General features: G+C 39.4%; 1 protein-coding gene across 17 annotated transcripts in view; it reads right to left on the bottom strand.

Annotated features, from left to right (window-relative positions):
• Nucleotides 1–18,623, bottom strand: part of LRRFIP1 (LRR binding FLII interacting protein 1) — a 167,377-nt gene that overhangs the window by 77,855 nt on the left and 70,899 nt on the right. For 15 of the 17 annotated variants that reach the window (XM_067548686.1, XM_067548688.1, XM_067548691.1 and 12 more), the window contains exons 2-3: nt 17,633–17,719; nt 2,609–2,626 (exon numbers count right to left, since the gene is read on the bottom strand). In XM_067548686.1, coding sequence (XP_067404787.1) covers nt 2,609–2,626; nt 17,633–17,719 — 105 coding nt within the window. The remainder of the gene's footprint in view (nt 1–2,608; nt 2,627–17,632; nt 17,720–18,623) is intronic. The other 2 variants (XM_067548685.1, XM_067548684.1) reach the window with 1 other exon arrangement.

Below are 18,623 nucleotides of genomic sequence, written 5' to 3'. Positions count from 1 at the left end.
ATGTGGCCCAATAGTTGGGAGGCAAGTCCTGGCTATTATCTGTTTAGTGTTGCAGAGGTGACATTGTTCAGAGTGAGGAATCAATGTTATGGTAGAGATGCCGTGGCCTTGGGCGAGTTGAGATAAGCACAGATGAATTCCAGTTCTTGTACTGGTGTCAGCACCGATTTTTGTGTATTTGGAGACCTAATTGTGCAAAGAGAGCTACCGTTTCTTTGGTTGCACCTGACGCTTTCTGTCGAGTTGATACTTTCAGTAAGCCATCGTCCAAGTATGGGAATCCCATGATTCCATTTTTGCATAGGTGAGCAGCCACTATGGCTAGAATCTTTGAGAATACTCGAGGGGCAGTGGATAGGTCAAATGGTAGGACCTTGTATTGGAAGTGATCTGGGTCTAGAGTAAACCAAAGGAACCTGCGATGTGACAAATGAATTGTTATATGAAAGTATGCATCCTGTAGGTCGAGGGCCAAGAACCAGTCCTCCCTTTCCTGTGCTGGAATGATGGTGGCTAGCAAGACCATCCTGAAGTGCTGAGTTTTCATGAACTTGTTGAATCATCATAGATTGAGAATGGGTCTCCACCCTCCTGTTTTTTTTCAGTGTGAGGAAATAATGTGAATAAAAACCCTTCCCATTGTATTTTGTTGGTATTACTTTTAAGGTTCAAGTGTATAAGGCTCAGGAATCTTCTGCTAAGCTCATACACTGCTTAGACAGAAAGAAATGAGAATCCAAAGTGTACTTCAAGGCAGGGCTTAATTCATTTCTGTTTTTTCTTCAGCAACTGACCACAGTTACAAGCTTTATGTATTTCATCACGAGTACTGAGGTAGAAATGTAATATATAGGACAACCTAGTCCAAAATTAAATATAATGTAAAGTACCAATCCTGTAAACAAATGCACCGGTTTAGACCTTTACAATTGCAGAGTACGGTTTGGCAGAACCTATAAATTTGCTTTGTAATATTCAGGACAAGTAAACTGATTAGAAGGCAAATTTTTCTCCAAAACAATTTACTTGGAATTTTGTCTTATAACCAGACTGATTAAAATATGATGTAATTCAAAACTAAAAATTCCATGAAAACAAAAAACAAAACAAAAAAAACAAGCCACTGTGTGTGCATAGTAAGCTTCTATAAATAAAATTAAAAATATGCTCAACATTTTGAGAGCCATGATTTCTGCAAATTTAATCCAACTGTTTGTGACTTGGGCTTTTGAATTCAGTCTTGTGAAGGACAAAGAGATATCCATAAAAGATTTCAATATTTCTCAGAGTTTACCTCTTCCCAGTTTTACAGTTCTCCTTTGAGCCTCCCTTTCCTCTATCCACCTAAAGCTACAAGGTTTAATACCATCGGTGAAAGAAAGGTTACTGAGTGCCTCACAGGTTCTATTCTTTCATTTATAAAATGCTTCTATATAAACAAGATCGCCTCACATTGATTGAAAATATTTGGTAGTTAGTATGCCATTGCAAGCTTCAAGTGCTGTTCTAGTCTGAAAAGAGACATTATATTGTGTTGTGAGGTTCTGGGTTTTAACATCTGCCAGTGATTCCAGATCAAATTTACTCCATTTATAAGAGTTAGGAAAAATAAACTAGCAGCTTTGCAAACACTAAAGATGGGGCTTGAAAGCTAAATTAGATACTTCTTTGTTCATGTAAGTAATGATTCTGAAGGCCAAATTTTACTTGGTTCTATCTGCACAATCAGACTGCCTCCAATGGGGATGGACATATGTACTGTAACTAAGGGTTAAGAAAGTGTCCTTTTTACATATTCACTTTTCAGAGTATAACAGCACTTTCAGAACTCCACACTATGTAGTCAGCCAGTGAAACATGCAACAAAGGATACTGGAGTGGCAGATCAAAGCAAATCAGAGTATGATTCTCAGGAAACACTTATGGTTCAATGAAAAATAACAGTCTCAGAAGGACCATTTATTAAATAAGGGGGATGTCAGAAGGCGTATATAGACTTTGGTTTCCTTCTTCCCCAAGACATAACTAAAAAAAATGTTTAAACAATTTTTCCATTTAGGTGCTACACAGTTCACACAGAGCAAATATTGTACAGCTTGAGATTTTGACACAACATGAAGACTTGCTGATGATCAGTAGCTACCATTGTAATTTTTGTGTTCATTCCACAATCTATTGTACAGTTTATAATGACACATGAAGCCACCATACAGTTTCACATTATGCCTGATTTGCCAAATTAATCTTTCACTAACTACACTGATCATTCTCATGAAAATCAGTAGGCGGGAATAACTTGCAATTATGAGACGTGAGCTAGAAACATATTGAAAGTTAAAAAGAGAGTGTTTGACAGGAAAGGGGTTGTTTTAAATTTTGTATTTGGCACATTATGCCCTTGTTATTTTCTTAACTACCAGCAGAACTCTCAGAGCTGGTGTGGGAGGAGGGACAGTTAGGGTACTGAGACCACATAATAGTTAAGGATAGTTACACACTGCTGCAAACCATGCATTCTTGAGGGGTTTTATTTCTGAAATGATAACAAGCCCCCTGATGTGAAAAAAAATGCATGCAAACCATATGCGAGAGACCAGACAAACCCTACCTTTTGAACCTGATAGATCTACAGGAAAAAGGGGAAGAGGAAAGAAATTGGGAAAGAAAAATGTTTTTATGAATAAATTAATGAATAGCAATGCAATTTTAGAACCTTTTGTAAAGGGAAAAGGCTGTTTACATAGTACATACAGTAAAGTGTGAATACAGAAATAAGCCATAATTGAAATCCAGAAAACCTTTGTAAAATTAAACTCCCCTGCTTTCACTCTCCAGCCCCTCTCATAGAGCTTAGTCAAATTATGCTTCCTGATTTTATACCCACTTGATGCCATAATACAGAAATGTAGATGTAGCTGCATATTATCTTGTAAAAATATTTTTCAAGCCTTACATATTGAGTCTGTTGCAAGATTCTTTCCATTCAAAGATTTGATGAGAACTGGATTTGTACCACTTGCCTACTCCATCCTCCCTCCAAAATAATGGATATCCAAATATCTATCCAAGAGGACAATTATACATCACAATAAAACCAAACGACTTTAATAGCATTAGCTGTAGATTAATCTGCCAGCCTTTAGTAATCCTCCACTTTGTTTTTGTTTGTGGGTTGTGCTTAGCTAAGTAGAAACAATGACATTTTAATAACTAGTAGAAAGTTGCATTATCAAGCACAATTTTCAATCTGTTATCAGTAGGACGGAAAATGTGTCAGCTGTTGGCTAGGATTAACATTGCTGCTCAAAAGTCTGTAGGTATATCCAAACACTTCCAACTGTGTTCCTCCATCCCATCCAGCTTTTAACTGTAATTGTTAATAGGCTTCCAATTATCAAACTGAAAGCGCACATTTGCAGCCAGTAATGACTGCACTGCTGCTACTACAAACAACACTGTTGCCTGATTTCTTACTAACAGTTTAGGTTGACCAGATGTCCTGATTTTATAGGGACAGTCCTGATATTCGGGGCTTTGTCTTATACTGGCACCTATTACCTCTCACCCCCGTCCCGATTTTTCACACCTGCTATCTGGTCAGCCTATAACAATTTGAATAGTACACCAAAAAAATTACACGCATGCCTCTTTTCTCCAGTTAGTTTACTGACTATAAGAATTGACTTTCGTTTTTAGAATGATGATGATAGTGTGTTTGTATTGGAAGAGACAGAAAAGTTTAGAGAACGGAACACATTTCCTTTTGAATTGGTATTGGTACCTCTAAGCAACAAGCAGTTTTTGCATTGAACAGACACACAATAGGAAAAACAGTAAACCATAGAGGAATGGAAAATTTATGCCTTCTGTTGTACATGTGGAGAATTTAGACTGCCAATCAGTTAAGGGCACTTAATTCTCCAGTTTACCAGAGCCGTGGATCAATCTTTAATTTTACATTTTTTATTTTTTTTTGGATGCACAGATGTGGAATAAATCCTGTCACTTCTGAAATTAGGGGGCACACACTCTTCTCTGCCCAAAAGCCCATATAAGGAATAGGAATCAGTTTCAACTCTCAATTTCCTCTTCATTATTCAGTGGGGAGCTAGGTTGGTCCATCTATGGAATGGACAAGTACGCAGTCCCCTAAATCAGTGAATTTTGGGATACTCGGACCTATTTCCTCCACAGCACTTCTTTAGATCATCCCCTTCCACAGGGACTATGAGCCATGCCTGTGTAAATTTCATCTCAGGGTAATAGTGAAAGGCAGTTGTGTAGCCTGTGTTAATGCCTCAGAAGTATTAACAACTCTAAGCACAGATGCAGAGGGGATAATTGGGACTGGAGGTCTAAAAATGGCTTCCCCACACAGCTAACCAACCAACTTGTGTATCTTTGTGACACTCTGATACTGTATTAATGCTAGTCTGTTGCTTTGGAACTAGGTAATATTTCAGCATTATAACTTCAGAATTAATTAGGAAGAAAAGGTAAGCTGTGAAGGAGAAACACCTTGCTTAAATACTCATGTCAGTTTTAACAGAAGTGGAAAGAACGTGGAAGATAAAACATATCTATCTTTCTGTAACAGTTCTTCTAGATGTGTTGCACGTATCCATTCCGTTGTAGGTGTGCATGCACCTTATGCACAGTTGGAGACCTTTTTCCCTCAGCAGTACTCATTGGGGTGGCTCAAGTGTCCTCTACTGCCATGCACCACTACCTGCTGGTATGAGAGGATGGAGCCACTCCCAATCCTTTTCAGTTCCTTCTTATCAGATGAGGGAAAGGACAGCGGCTTGTGGAATGGACATGTGCAATACATTTCGAACAACAGTTATGAAAAGGTAGGTAACTGTTTTTTCTTCTTTGCATGACTGCATATGTCTATTCCACCATAGGTGACTCACAAGCAGATTAACATGGAGGTGGACTTGCATTCTACCTGAACAGCAATTGTAGAACAACTTGTCCAAAACTGGCATTGTTCCTGGACTGACGGGATATGGTATAATGAGCAGCGAAAGTGTGTACCCTAATGACCAGATTGCTGCTTTGCAAATGTCTTGAGTAGATACTTGTGCTAGAAAAGCTGCTGAATCTCTGTGCGCACTAGTCAAATGAGCAAATACTCTAAGGATGGCATGACAGTAGCTAACTAGTAGCATGAACAAATACAATAAGAAATCCAGAAGGAAGCCCAGTGAGTGGAAACCAGTTTGCCTTTCTCACTGTCCACAATCACAAAAATAACCGTTGATGATCTAAAGGGGCTGGTGCCATCCAAGTACAAGGCCAATGCTCTCCTCACATCCAATGAATGAAGCTTCTGCATGCATGTGAGGCTTTGGAAAAAACGTTGGCAAATAAAATGCCCAATTAACGTGGAAATCAGAAACAACCATTGTCAAGAATTTTGAGTGAGGGCGGAGATAAACTTTATCTTTATGGAAAACAATGTAAGGAGGTTTTGAAACCAAGGCTCCCAATTTACTCACTCTCCTTGCTGAGATAATTGCAACCAGAAACACCACTTTCATAGAGAAGTGGAGTAGGGAGCAAGTCATGAGACGTTCACAGGGAGGCCCCCTTAATTTTGTTAGCATGAGGTTGAGATCCATTGGGTTCTCATACTGGAAGATATAATCTGTCCAACGATTTTAGAAATCTGATAGTTATGGAGTTGGGAAAAAATGATCTACTATCCCTTGCAGTGTGGAACACTGAAATCACAAACGTACTTTAATGGAACTAACTGTCAAGGCATTGCTATCTGAGGTGCAACAGATGATCCAAAATGTGGTTCACAGAAGCCTACACTGGAGAGACTTCTTTGCTGAGACCAGATAAAACAGCGTTTCTATTTGGCCAGATAAGTACGCCTAGTTGAAGGCTTTCTGCTGTTCAGAAGCACCTCCAGAAGGTTTTTCAAGCAAGTCATTTCTAGTGGTGTTAGCCATAAAGCGTTCATGCTGTCAAGTGGAGCACCTGTAGGTTAGGATGGAGCAGGCGGTCATAGTGCTGAAAAATTGCCTCTGAATCTAATGGGACCAGCAGAAGAGGCCTCATTAATAATGCTAACAGGGAAAAAAACCAGTGTTGCCAAGATCATGCCAATGTTATTGGTATGAGGCAAGCTTGATCCTGCTTGGCCTTGAATAGGATTCTGGGTAGTAATGATACTGGAGTAAAGGCATACAGCAGGTAGTTCATCCATAATAGCATGAAAGTGTATGTAAGACCCAGTGCCACAATCCCCGTGGGAGCAGAAGTGATGGCCTTTATTTATTTATTTCTGTTGACCTTTATTGCGAACAGGTGCACTTGGAAAGTTCCCCACAGCTGGAAGATGGACCCAGGCAATGTCTGGATGTAGTGACAATTCACAGTGAGGAGATAAGGACCTACTCAAGTGATCTGCCAATGTGTTCTGCTCTCCTGGGAGGTAAGCAGCTTTGAGGTGAATGGAGCTGTTATGCAGAACTCCAAAGCAAAATTGCCTCCTGGCACAGCTTGGAGTAACACACTCCTCTGTCTGTTTACATAAAACGTTTGCTATATTGTCTGTTAACATTAAGATTTTTTCCCAGAATATGTGCACGGAAGGCCGAGCGGGCAAGACGGACAGCATGCAGCTCCCTGATGTTTATATAGTACTCAGTGCAAGGACCACAACCCTTGAATTTGCTGGGTTCCAATGTGTGCCCCCAACCAAGGGATAACGCATCCATGACCAACGTGAGTGTTGGTTACAGAGAAACGAAGGGAACTCCCGCACAAACATTCCAAGGTCCACCAGTCTATAGAATGCAAAATTACCTCGGGAATGCAAATGATTGCCTAGACTATGACAAGAGGGGGAAACACTGACACTACCCATCCTTGAAGCTTCCTGACATGTAGTCTGGCTTGTTGTACCACGTAGGTACATCCTGCTATATGCCCCAGAAGTCTGAGGCAAGTATGCACTCTAGTAATGGGATGTAGTTACACATCCAGTACCAGGTCTCGGAGCGTTTGGGATCCTGACCGAGGCAGAAAGACGCTGGTTTGTATTAGTATAGCATCCAGGAGTGCACTGATAAAATCTACTCTCTCACAGGTTTCACATTTGATTTGTTTCGACTGAGTAAAAGACCCAGTGCACTGAAGGTGGACTAAATGACAGCCACACTTGGCAGTTACACCAGACTCTCACCAACTTCAGGGGTCAGCCTCAATGGACGTGGCAAAGGTTCTGAAATTGACAAACCCCCTTTGCTGTAGGAGTGCTCCACAAAACACTTCTACTCAAAGCCCCTTCTGGAAATCTTGCTTTTAGCTGGCCTCAGTACTGAAGGTCTTACGGGACACGGTACCATGTCTGTGTCAGATCTGTCTCTCTTCTTCACAACCGGAGAAACAGAACGTAGTGCTGAAGTCAAGTTGGGAGGTACACTCTGCACCAATGGTGCTGCATTTGGAGTATGTTCTGAACCAGACAGCTCTAATGGAGGACAAAGTGCTGTTTCCAGAAGGAGACAGAAGTCTCACTGCTGTGTCTTTTTTTGAGCCAGGTTTTATGCAAATGTGATACTCATCACTGATGTGGGACTTCCCCAGACATTTTAGGCAGCTGGAGTATGGGTCACTGACTAGAATCAGTCTGGCACACGACCAGCAGGACTTGAATCCCAGAGAGCAAGGCATAACTCTGGTAACAGTACTGAAAATCAAATTTGGTCCAAAAGGGACATAAGAACTAAAAACTAACACCAACTACACACTACACCTAACTAAGCAGTAAAAAAGAAACACACTATACAAAGAGTGACGGAAATAAACTTGCAGTAGCAAGACTGGAAGCACTCCAATAGTCACCGGGGGTAAGGAGGAACTGAGGGGGGTCGGACATGACTCCACCCTCTCAAGCGGACACAGAGTGGTACACAGCAGTTGAGGGCACTCGAGCTGCCCCAACAGGTACCACAGAAGGAAAAAATTCTGACCACTGTACATGAGGCACAACCCCTCAAGTGGAATGGAGATCTGTAATCACTTGAAGAAGAAAACTAGGTTCCTGTTTTAGGGTTCCCAATATGAATATCCCTTTTGGAGGTATAAAAGTACTGACTTTACTTTCTCATTGACTATGCACATACAAGGAACGGCATTTAACTCCTACTTGCTGCCATCCTGCTCTAATGGGAATAGAAAAAATATTTTCAAACACTGGATGCCCAAAGCTGTCTGGGGAAAGTCCATCAGAAATTTATAGATGTGTTTATAGCTTTGGTTACAATGCCAGTTAGAAAAGGATGGAATTCAAGTCTGATCCAAAGGGGCAACTCTATCAAATGTTCTGACAACCAAAGTTCCAATAAATTTAAAATCTTAGGGATAGGGATAGTCTATTTTTTGTCAAGGTCCAAATTTCTTGGTCAAGATATAGTCAAGGGCCAGACTGCAGAGAAAAAAAGAAACAAGTAATAACAAATAAATAAAAAGATTTCGGAGTCTGTTCAAAAGCATCTGGTGGTCTGGATTTGACCTGCAGTCCATCTATACAGTACCCCTGATGTAGGAGGTATATGGAATGTGGGTTCTGGAATACAGTTAGTAGGAGAGTCTGTAGGTAGGAAATGAATTAAAATAGCCCATAGTTCATTTAAATTCAGCAAGAATGTGAATTAAACTCTAGTCTTTCACTTCTCACGTATTTATAGTTGCCTTTCAATGTATCTAGCTGTCAAAAACACATCACAAAAAGCAGATTAGGTGTAGGAGGTATTGATTTTATTTATCTCTGTGTTTTTCTCTCTCCCTTCTTAATACTTATCTGCGTCTCACCTTCATTCTTTGCTGTGGGTGGGCTGCTGCAAAAAAGGTGAGATTTGCACTAGGCTCTGACAGTGTTCACATTTGAGTACATTCTGGTGTCTGACAGGTGTTCCACAGTTTGGAAACAGTGCAGAGAAAGTTTTGCCCGTTTGTTAATGGGATTGAGGATTAGGCCAAGGGCCCTGATTTGGACCCAGATGTGAATGGGGGAGGGGCCAGCGGCAAGCGCAGTGTAATGATGTGATGTGCTCTCAATAGCTGGCCTGGATCCAGAAGTGAGCTGCTACATGTTATAAAAACCGGGATTTTTGATTAACCATTAACAACATTAACTAGGAGGAGTTACAGAAGTTCAATTTTGAGGTGCAAATTCATGGATCAGAGTGGTTACATTCTGACAGAAACAGGTATACTCTTGAACAAATCAGAGTTGATAAGCAATCTCTAGCTGAGAACAGTAATTTTATGTTAAGGTCTCAATCACTGCACTTCATACTAGACAATCAGGAATTAACAAAACATGAGGGACTCTAAAGAACCCTCACACCTCAGTGTTAATGGGAACTATTTCACACTGACAATATGGGAAGTCATCATATAACTAAAAGACTAGCTTCCAATTAAAAATAAAGTAGAACAAAGTCTTCTGTCTTTAAAGCCTTACTTCAACACACCAATATTAACTAATAAATCCTTCAAAAAGCCCTCCTGAATCTCTAATAATGCAGCAGAAAGACTGCTTTATAAATCAAGATTAGTCCTCCCCATTCCAATTAAGCCTTAAGACAGAGTAGGTTTATCACAACTTAGAGCCTTTTGGGTGCTCAACAGCAACCAAACATTAATTTTCATAGTAAGAAAACGACTTCTTCATGGGAAAAGATTAAATAAAAGGAATAAACATGTACCATAATATTAACTATCCATTACTTTTAAACAAAATAGGAATATCCTATTGCAGCTATATATTAAAGATTTTCTTCTTCTAGTCATAGATTTATAAGCAGTTAGGACTCTTCTAGTATTTGCAGTATTTCCATACAGAAAAAACCTAATTTAGCTCTGACTGCAGTACTAACAGTGCCCTGGTTATTGCAATACCTGAAGTAAGTTTACCACTTAACGTACATGTTTGCTACTACTCTCTGTCAGCTCTCAGGTGTACAAAACTAACCAAACAATTAATAAATCCTGGGGCAGAAAAAAAGGTAAGCCCTATTGTCAAGATGGAAGGTCTATGGATGATGCAGTATCAGTGCATATATAACCTTCATGTCTTCCCTCTTCAATCCTGCCATGAATCACAGTACCTGTTTTTAGCTGCTGTGCAGTCTCAAAACTGGATACAGGCCAATCTTCATACAGGAACAGCAGTTTCTCTCCCATACATAAGTGGAAAACAAATTCCAGCCAAAATTTCCCTGTCCTCAGTCCAAAACAACAGGATTTTCGTTTCCTTGTAGGTCTCTCACTGCTTGTCACCTATACAGCTTTAGATGGCTAACACAGAGAATCCTAGTTACCCAGTGTCAGATCTGGGTCAACAGATCACATGGCCTACAGACATTAAATCCAAACAGGGGAAGAAAGTGTCCTAATTCCCACTCAACAGGGGATTAAAGGAAATGAATCACATTTGCAAGACTTTCACCTTCATTAACTTAGTTTATTTACAAAAATACATCTTGAAGGAACAGTTAGGAAAGGACACTGTAGAAAAGAGTTGATATCAATATTTTGCTGTAGCTGATAAATATATTTTCCTCCTCCTCTGGATTTGTATGTGAAAGTGAGAAAAGAAAATCCTCCAGCCATAGAAAGATAGCAATGCAAATATTTTTTGTGTTACTACATCCTCATTCTGACTGTAATGGCAGTAGAAGAGTTAGTCAAATGCAAGCGGACTGTTGAAGTGTACAGCTGTCTGCTGTGTCAGATGATATGTAGGGATTTTCTGCTGTGGATTAGAGAGAGTGGGATGAGATTACCATTTTCTTCTCACTTCAGACAGTACTATCAATTTAAACAGTGGTATCTAGGTTTATGTCCTAGAAAAAAAGCAAAACATTTAAAGCCTTGTCAATGGAAAAACCAAAATGTTCCTATGTAAAACATATCTGATCATTCTACAGTAATTATTCAGGAAACTGCAGTTTACAATAATGTTAATGTCTTGTATCATTGTTACAGAATATTGTATAGTATTTCTTAAATACAAAATAACTTATTCTACAGCCCTAGAAAAACATTCTGCTCTCAATTACATCCTGGCAATCTCACTGATTTAGGGACTTTCCTGTTCAGAAAAACTGAGCTGTGTACTCAGAAATTCCTCCTGCTTTACAGAAATCATCATCATTGTTGTACTGACAAAAAACAGGGGCCTGAATTTATGCAGCCATTTCTCTCAGTAAGGAATATAAGAGTACCATACCTTGGAGGTAGAATGACAGTAACACTACAACCAAGGGCAGAGTTTGTTTGAATGACACCAACAGAGCATAGGGGGAAGACTGATCCCTGGTCTACACTACCAACCTCTGTCAGTAGAACTACATGCTCGGGTGTGGAAAATCCATGCCTCCTGAACGATGCAGTTATAGTGACCGAATTCCAGGTGTAGACAGTGCTATGTCAACTGGAGGGCTTCTCCTGACGACATACCTACCACCTCCCGGAAAGGTGGAGAACCTACGCCAATGGGAGTTTCTCCCATTGCTGTAGGCAGTGCCTTCACTAAGCACTACAGCGGTGCAGTTGCACTGATCTAAATGTAGATGAGCCCTTAGGTCCTACATTGCTGCAGCTCCTGCAGAGTAAGGACAGTTTAGAAAGGAGTTAGGAAGGGCAAAAAACAATTGTTGCCTGCTCTGAATAGCTAATATAACAAATTATGTTGGCATCTGCCCCAGATGAGGGCACTTTATCCACCTCCCATGCCCCCAGGGATGACAGGCATTATATTGGTCCCTAGACTAAGATGCCACAAATAAATTCATTACTTCACCAAGGTTAGATGGCTGAATCTGAAATACTGATGAAATGAAGTGTTGTGGTGATTTCTCTGATAAGAGCAGCTTTACATTTAAGCCTTTCCAAAGGTGTCTCCTTTGAACCATAAGCCTACTGCAGAGAACTAGAATGCTGCAATAGAAAGGAATCACTTGCAGGACATGTTTTAATGTATATAACCAGAATCTGTTTTATCCTTAATTCAGAACAGGAAAAAGATTTTACTGTGTAGTGACAGGAATTTGAGAAGTATGTTTACCCTGTAGAACATATGATAGGTTGGGAACTTCACAGGGTTACATTGCTCTCTTTTTCTTAATGACTGAAAGATTTATAAGAATGTTATGTTTTTATGTTAAACATAATAGGATAATAATCTTGTCAGTATAATCTCTAGATTTTTATTTTATTTTTGCCCTCTTCATGGCTCACAGGCTTGCCACATATCCCTCACTACAGCTAGCACCTAGGTTGTCTCGACCATGTACTCCAGAATAGGTCCATTTTCTCCTTGATAGTAACTCACAAGATCAGAAAGTTGGTTCTCTTTTAAAGGCATTCTCAGGTGGCTCTCTCAACCAAAAGGACTCAAAATGATTTTTACAAAGATTCTAGGTGGGGGATGGCAAAAGTGCTACCCTTGGGAATCTTTAACCATACGCTTTGCCCTCTTGACATCTACTTTCCACCACTTTTTTTAAACAAAGGTACATGCCAGGCCTATTCCAAAACCATGCCATCCCGACAACATTTTTCAGTGATCTGTACCTCCCTTTTCCACTAGGAAGTAAAAGCATCCATAAGGTTACATATCTAAAAGTGTGAGTGAAATGGACTAGTACCATAAGCATTGCACATTACATACAACGCACAATCAACCTGTAGAATCCATTGCCATGGGATGTGGTGATGGCCAAAAGTGTAAGTGAGTTAAAAAAAAAAGAACAGGCTAAGTTCATCGAGGATAGTGCCATCAATGGCTATTAGCCAAGATGGTCAAGGTCACAACCCCATGCTCATGGTGACGCTAAACTTCTGACTACCAGAAACTGGGAATGGATGATAGGAGTGGATCACTCCATAATTGCCTTGTTCTGTACACTCCCCCTGAAGCTCTGGTACAGGCCACTGTAGGAGACATGATACTGGGTAAGATGGACCATGGTCTAACCTAGTTTGGCAGCTCTTATGTTCTTACATACCGTATTAATGGGTTAAGCGTCTGATTTCCTCTCCCCAAAGGAGAGGAAATTTATTTTATATGTCATAGAAGCACAGTGCCCCAAATGGATTTGATCCTAATCTCTATAGATTATAGAACTATCATATGTATCATATGTAAATTTCACACACACCTCCTTCCCCTCTTAAAATGTCGCTGCTCTTTGGTACATCAAAAATCTGCAATTTGGCTGGGTTCTACCATCCCCATCACTTCGTCCATGATCCTTTGATACTCTCTGCCCCTGGTTGGTGGCTTACGCAGTGCTCAGCTAACTAGACATCCTGGCCTAGTATTTTTGTGTTGGTGATGATCAGTGTTCACATCTAAGGTGCAGCTGTTTATAAAATTGTTTTATTCCACTAGCCATCCTTTCATGTGTGCATTCCCTTTCAAAAGCTCATCAAGCAAATGTCTAAATTGTCCTTGTCCCTATAGTTAAGGAACAATTCGTGGTTTGTGTTCCATATGGCACAGATGTGTGGTTTATCAAGCTGTTTAGACACTAGCTATGCAATATCTACATTTTCCAGTTCATACTGGATCTGTTTTTCATTTTGTTGGTATTTCTTTCAGAATTCCAGTCAACTTCTTGTTTCTTCAGTCATTGCGGACACTTCATTCTTAATGTTCCAGATACGTTTTCTTCCAATTCACTGACTTTCCTTCTCTATCCCCCTCTTCAGTCCCTAACCCTGAATTACTACCTGGCAGCAGCTGTGAATGATGAATTCCTTCTAGGATCTCTATTTTCTGCTGCTAAGAATCTACACAATTCTTCTGGTGCCACTGTGCTTCCAGCTTCACTGACAAAGCGTTTTGTTCAATTGCTCATTATCAAAACTGAGATTTCTCTTTGATTAACTTTACTCTTTGCTTTTCAAGATGCTTTGAGCCTCTGGAGTTTTTCCTCATTTTACCCTCTCCCCTGAAAAAAGAAACTAATTTAGTATTTTTTTAGACTCACGGTAGGGATATTATACACTACCAAAGTAACCTTCAGTTTCCTTTCTGTGCCACTTCTCCTCCTCCAGGTTTTCTAATGCCCCACTTATCTTCTTGACACAGCATATCACAGACCCTGGTTCGTGTGTCCATCTTTGTCCAACCTGAACCCCCCCATTACAGTTTCTATTTTTAAGATACCTGGCTTACTGTCATATGAGACCACCTTGCTCTTCCCCACAAAAACGCTGGTACCCCTTTCCTCTCCTTGCCCTTTCTCATGTCATGCCACATCCGCACACTTTACCACCAAATTATCCAAACCTTGTTCTACCCTCATCTCTCCAAATGGGGATCTCCCTTTTTTTCTGTTCAATCTGCCATGGCTCTGAATGTTAAATTGCCCCACTGCAGCTGGAGGTGTTAGTGTGAGCTGAACCCAGTCTGCTTTTCAAAGACAGTTTACCTAATTCTTAACATTAATTCTATTCTACTGCAAATATTAATTATTGACATGTTAATCATTATGCTGTTGTGCAGTAAAAATGTTTTTAGTGGAATTACTGTACAGTTATTTTGTAGTTCTCACTAAAGTAACATGGTAAATAATTTGTCATTATTACACATGGAAAGTTCTGGAATCACCAGGAGACGCTACAAATTAAAACCAGTGTTAGAGAGGAAGCCAAAGCTTACTCCACATAAGCAACAATGAATATGCCTCAGGTAACGTGCAATATATACTATGGGTCACACATTCCTTTTAAAAGAAAAGTCAAACTGTGGATGGAAGAAATGACTAAAGGATATTTTTAGCTTCTAGGTAAAGAGAAGGAATTTGTAACTATACACCAATTTTTGCCCTCAATTGTATCCATGGAATGCAAATAAATTCTGCCAAAATAGTGGTCAGAATTTGGCCCTCTGCCAACTATTTCTTCCATTTACTGATCAGCTTTCACTACATACCTGGAGCCAGCCTAGGCTCTACATATGGGTAGTCTGAAGAACATGGTTACATGATCTGTTTTAACAGTCAGCTCTCTTAGTAAAAATTCATAGCTCATTTTACATGCAATAAAATTCAAACTAAGGATTAAGATATTATTTATACTATGCTTTTATACAACAATTTTCCTACACTTATATGAAAGTATGTTACACAAACATGTCAGCTTTATCCCTGTGATGCAAATATCCCACCTTACAAGTGGGGACAATGAAGCAAAGGTTGAGAGATTTCATTAATGTTACACACTCGTGGATGAATTAGGAACAGAAGCTAGAGGGTCCAATTTCCAGTTCCTCATTCAAACCACAATGCCTCACTGCCACTGAAAGTGATACTGTCATTTTTGTGAGGCCAGAAAGTTAGTTTGCAGTGATAACATCTGAAAGGTTTTAATTTAAGGGCTAACAATGTACATATTTTCTCAACTAATCAATGCTGCTTAAGCAAATCTGTCAGAACATGTGCACTGCTTTAAGCACAAGAAAGTGCACACACATTCACTAATTTACTGGTTCTTAACTGCTATAAATGCCTCCATCAAAACCTTCTAAAGTAAATAAAATTAGTGCTTTGAGTTTTAGTTATTCAGCATGGCAGCAGCATTTTCTTTATTACATGTAGCTCAGGAACATTTTTTTCCCCCTTTCCCTTCATAAAACAGGCCAAATACCCTTATGACCTCTCATGTCCACGAAGTGTTCTCATCCAAGGTACCTTTAAATGCCAAGGAATCTCCTGGCTGGTAGTTACTTAATATATGTTACAGCAATGCTTTCTGGCCTTCTAATTTAATATCTGTAAGACTCTTGTCAATGAAAAACTGCATCTGTAGCCACTCTCCAGCCCTGCCCTCTCATGAGGCTGGGAATTAGATATCTGAAAGGTTTGTTTTTGTTTTTGTTTTTAATATAGTGAGCATGTAAAATATAAAATAAATATGTTCAACATACATACTATGCATTTTATCCCACTGAGAATTACAAAGTATTCAGTAGATGTATGTTTGGGTAAATTGGTGGCAATTTTGGATTAAGATTTTTGGAGGATTTTTTATGTACCATACAAAGTTTTTCCAAAAAGTTTCATTTCAGCAGGTTTTCATTTATTAGCTGCCAAGGAAAGGTGCAAAGTCTCTTCAGAGAGCTGTTTATGTTTTGATAGTTATTTTGAAGTCTGCTAAGTTGCAATTTACCAGTTTGTTGTTTGTAGTATCAGTTTTCAGGGAAGAGGTCATCCATTGCCTTGTAATTACCATGAAATTAGAATGTAACATCATCAGCTGCTTTAATATCTTTGTGCATTTGCTATCCAACCAGACAGTATCATCGTATTTGTTTACCAAGGATTCTTCTAATGATGTTTAGGAAATCCTATTACTCAGGACTTAGGCACTGCAGGGGGCTCTACAATATAAATACACTGTCAGCCACACAAACTTTTTGGCTCTGGCTGAGGCTGCAAAACAGCATTCCATTTAATCATAAGAAGCAACGGTAGCAGTAAAAGACTCTTCTGCTAGCAATGTCCTGCTCAGCTAGTGACATCTCTCCAGCAGCTGTTTCTCTGTCTTCCTTTGTTTTATCCCTAACATCCCCCACCCTCTTGTATTTGTTAGAAGAATCAGTTCTTATAACAGCACCCAGAGCAACATCTGCCTTGTTCATTAGATGTGTGTTTACTGCAAATGTAGGGTGTAAGGTTTTTTGGACAGCACTATCTTGCCAGTTCTAGTAATTGATCCAGATGTTTGTTCCAGATAGTGTCATCCCTCTTCTAATGTCATCCTTCTTCTAGCTTTTATTCCCCTGAGATGCAAATATTGATCTCAATTACTCAATATGGGAGGAGAGTTTGATATTTAGGATAGCTCTTGATCTGTCAAATTCAACAGAAGCAGAACAAGCGTCTCTAGGTCTGTTAAATTGTTAACCTATTGGAAACTGCAGATTTTATTTTAACATACCCATGCAATAGAGAAAAGGCCAATCTTTTAATGTGTTAGAGAGACTTGGCTGGTAGTAAACAGGTACAATTTATTGTGGAGGAAGGATGAGTGACATTTTCATGAGCTCAGTTTTCTACAGTCAGCAGTTGTGCCAATGGTGACCTTACTCTAAGATTCTCATCATTCTTAAAAGGACAGGTGTGATCCACACAAGGTCAATGCCACAGTCGTACAGCTTGGTTTACTTTACTGCAAGGATGATTAACAAATGTCCCATCATCAGTTCTCGGGAAATCAGTACTATAAACCGTGGAGATATGAGCTCTCTCAATACATACAGGACGATTTTCTAAACAACTGATAGACAAAGCAACATAAAGTTTATATTATAAACAAAAAATATCCAAAAATGGCTACAAATCAATCATGTATGCTCCAGTCATAATTACGCTGGCTCACTAGGAACAAATACTTCGAAGCTGCACAGTCCCTCCATTTTCAGACCGTTTTTATCCACAAACTTAGTGCTAGTACCATTTTTACCCATTGGAGGCCCCAACTAGGGCTATTATTTCAGCATAACAGAAGATCAACTAGTAACTCCAGGACTTTGGAGCCTATTCTGAAGGAGGCAGAGAAGATCAAAACACACTGAAAATTTTAAAAATACCTCTTTCTGCTGCCTCTCAAGTTCTTTCATTCGGATCTCCCGTGCCTCAGCTCGTGCTGCTCGCTTTGCTGCAAGCCTTGCTTCAGCCTGGGAAGAGAAATATAATAAAACAATGTAATAGATGCTGGACAATTTAACTTGAAGTTCTTTTGTTAACTAGCGCATGAAATAAAGGAGTAAGACTTTAAATACATCTGTAAGAACTCATTTGCCACAAGTAATGGCCCTGCCTTCCATAACAACTTGTTATGCTTCACAGACAGATGCCTGTATGAAGATATTATCTATCTTTAGTTACCACTTGCACTCAAATGTTTTTCTGTTCTGTCATTTAAAGAAAAGACTATGGCTATGGATAGAGGAAACATCTGAATTAACAAAAGATATTAACTGGGCTCGGTCAAAATTTTTATGTTTATTTTTAAGTAACAGAGGCTCTGAAGAAAAAAAGTATTATATTATACAGTCTATTTTGTGCTGGCCGTACTTGTTTATCCCCATAATTAAATTACATGTTCATTGTCAAAAACTATCATATATTTGTTTTCTCTTTGTCTGATATTACATATGCATACATGAGCACACAGTTGACTAAGCATGGTTTGCATGTGTGCATGCTGTACAATGAAGACTAAAGTTATTGAGAGTATTGGTAAACCTACAAAAATCCACTTTAGTTTGGTTAGATTAAAGTATCCAAATGTTCTCCTTCATATCCAAAACCTCTGGTCTGGAAATGTGTCAAGAACAGGCCACATGAGTTTTCTAGCACTTCCTCATTTCAGCAGATTTGGAAATGCCAAAATAACCTCCAGAGTGACATTTATTATTCTTATAATCCCAGACAAAAGTTGGAAGGAGAAAGTTGTGTGAAGAAAGTCTACAGTTAGTTCTACTTTTCAAACCCCTGAAGGGGCAAAGGCTCCACTCAGTTTTTCCCTGAAGGTTTAAGTGGTTCATCCAGCCGCTGTTAGAATCTAGCCCAGAGAAG

This window comes from Emydura macquarii, unplaced genomic scaffold, assembly GCF_026122565.2.
Source record: "Emydura macquarii macquarii isolate MOO-44397 ecotype Brisbane River unplaced genomic scaffold, CSIRO-AGI_Emac_v2 contig_1253, whole genome shotgun sequence".
Classification (NCBI taxonomy): domain Eukaryota; kingdom Metazoa; phylum Chordata; order Testudines; family Chelidae; genus Emydura; species Emydura macquarii.
The sequence above is the reverse complement of the archived record's forward strand: the minus strand, read 5'-3'. Positions and strand labels throughout refer to the sequence as shown.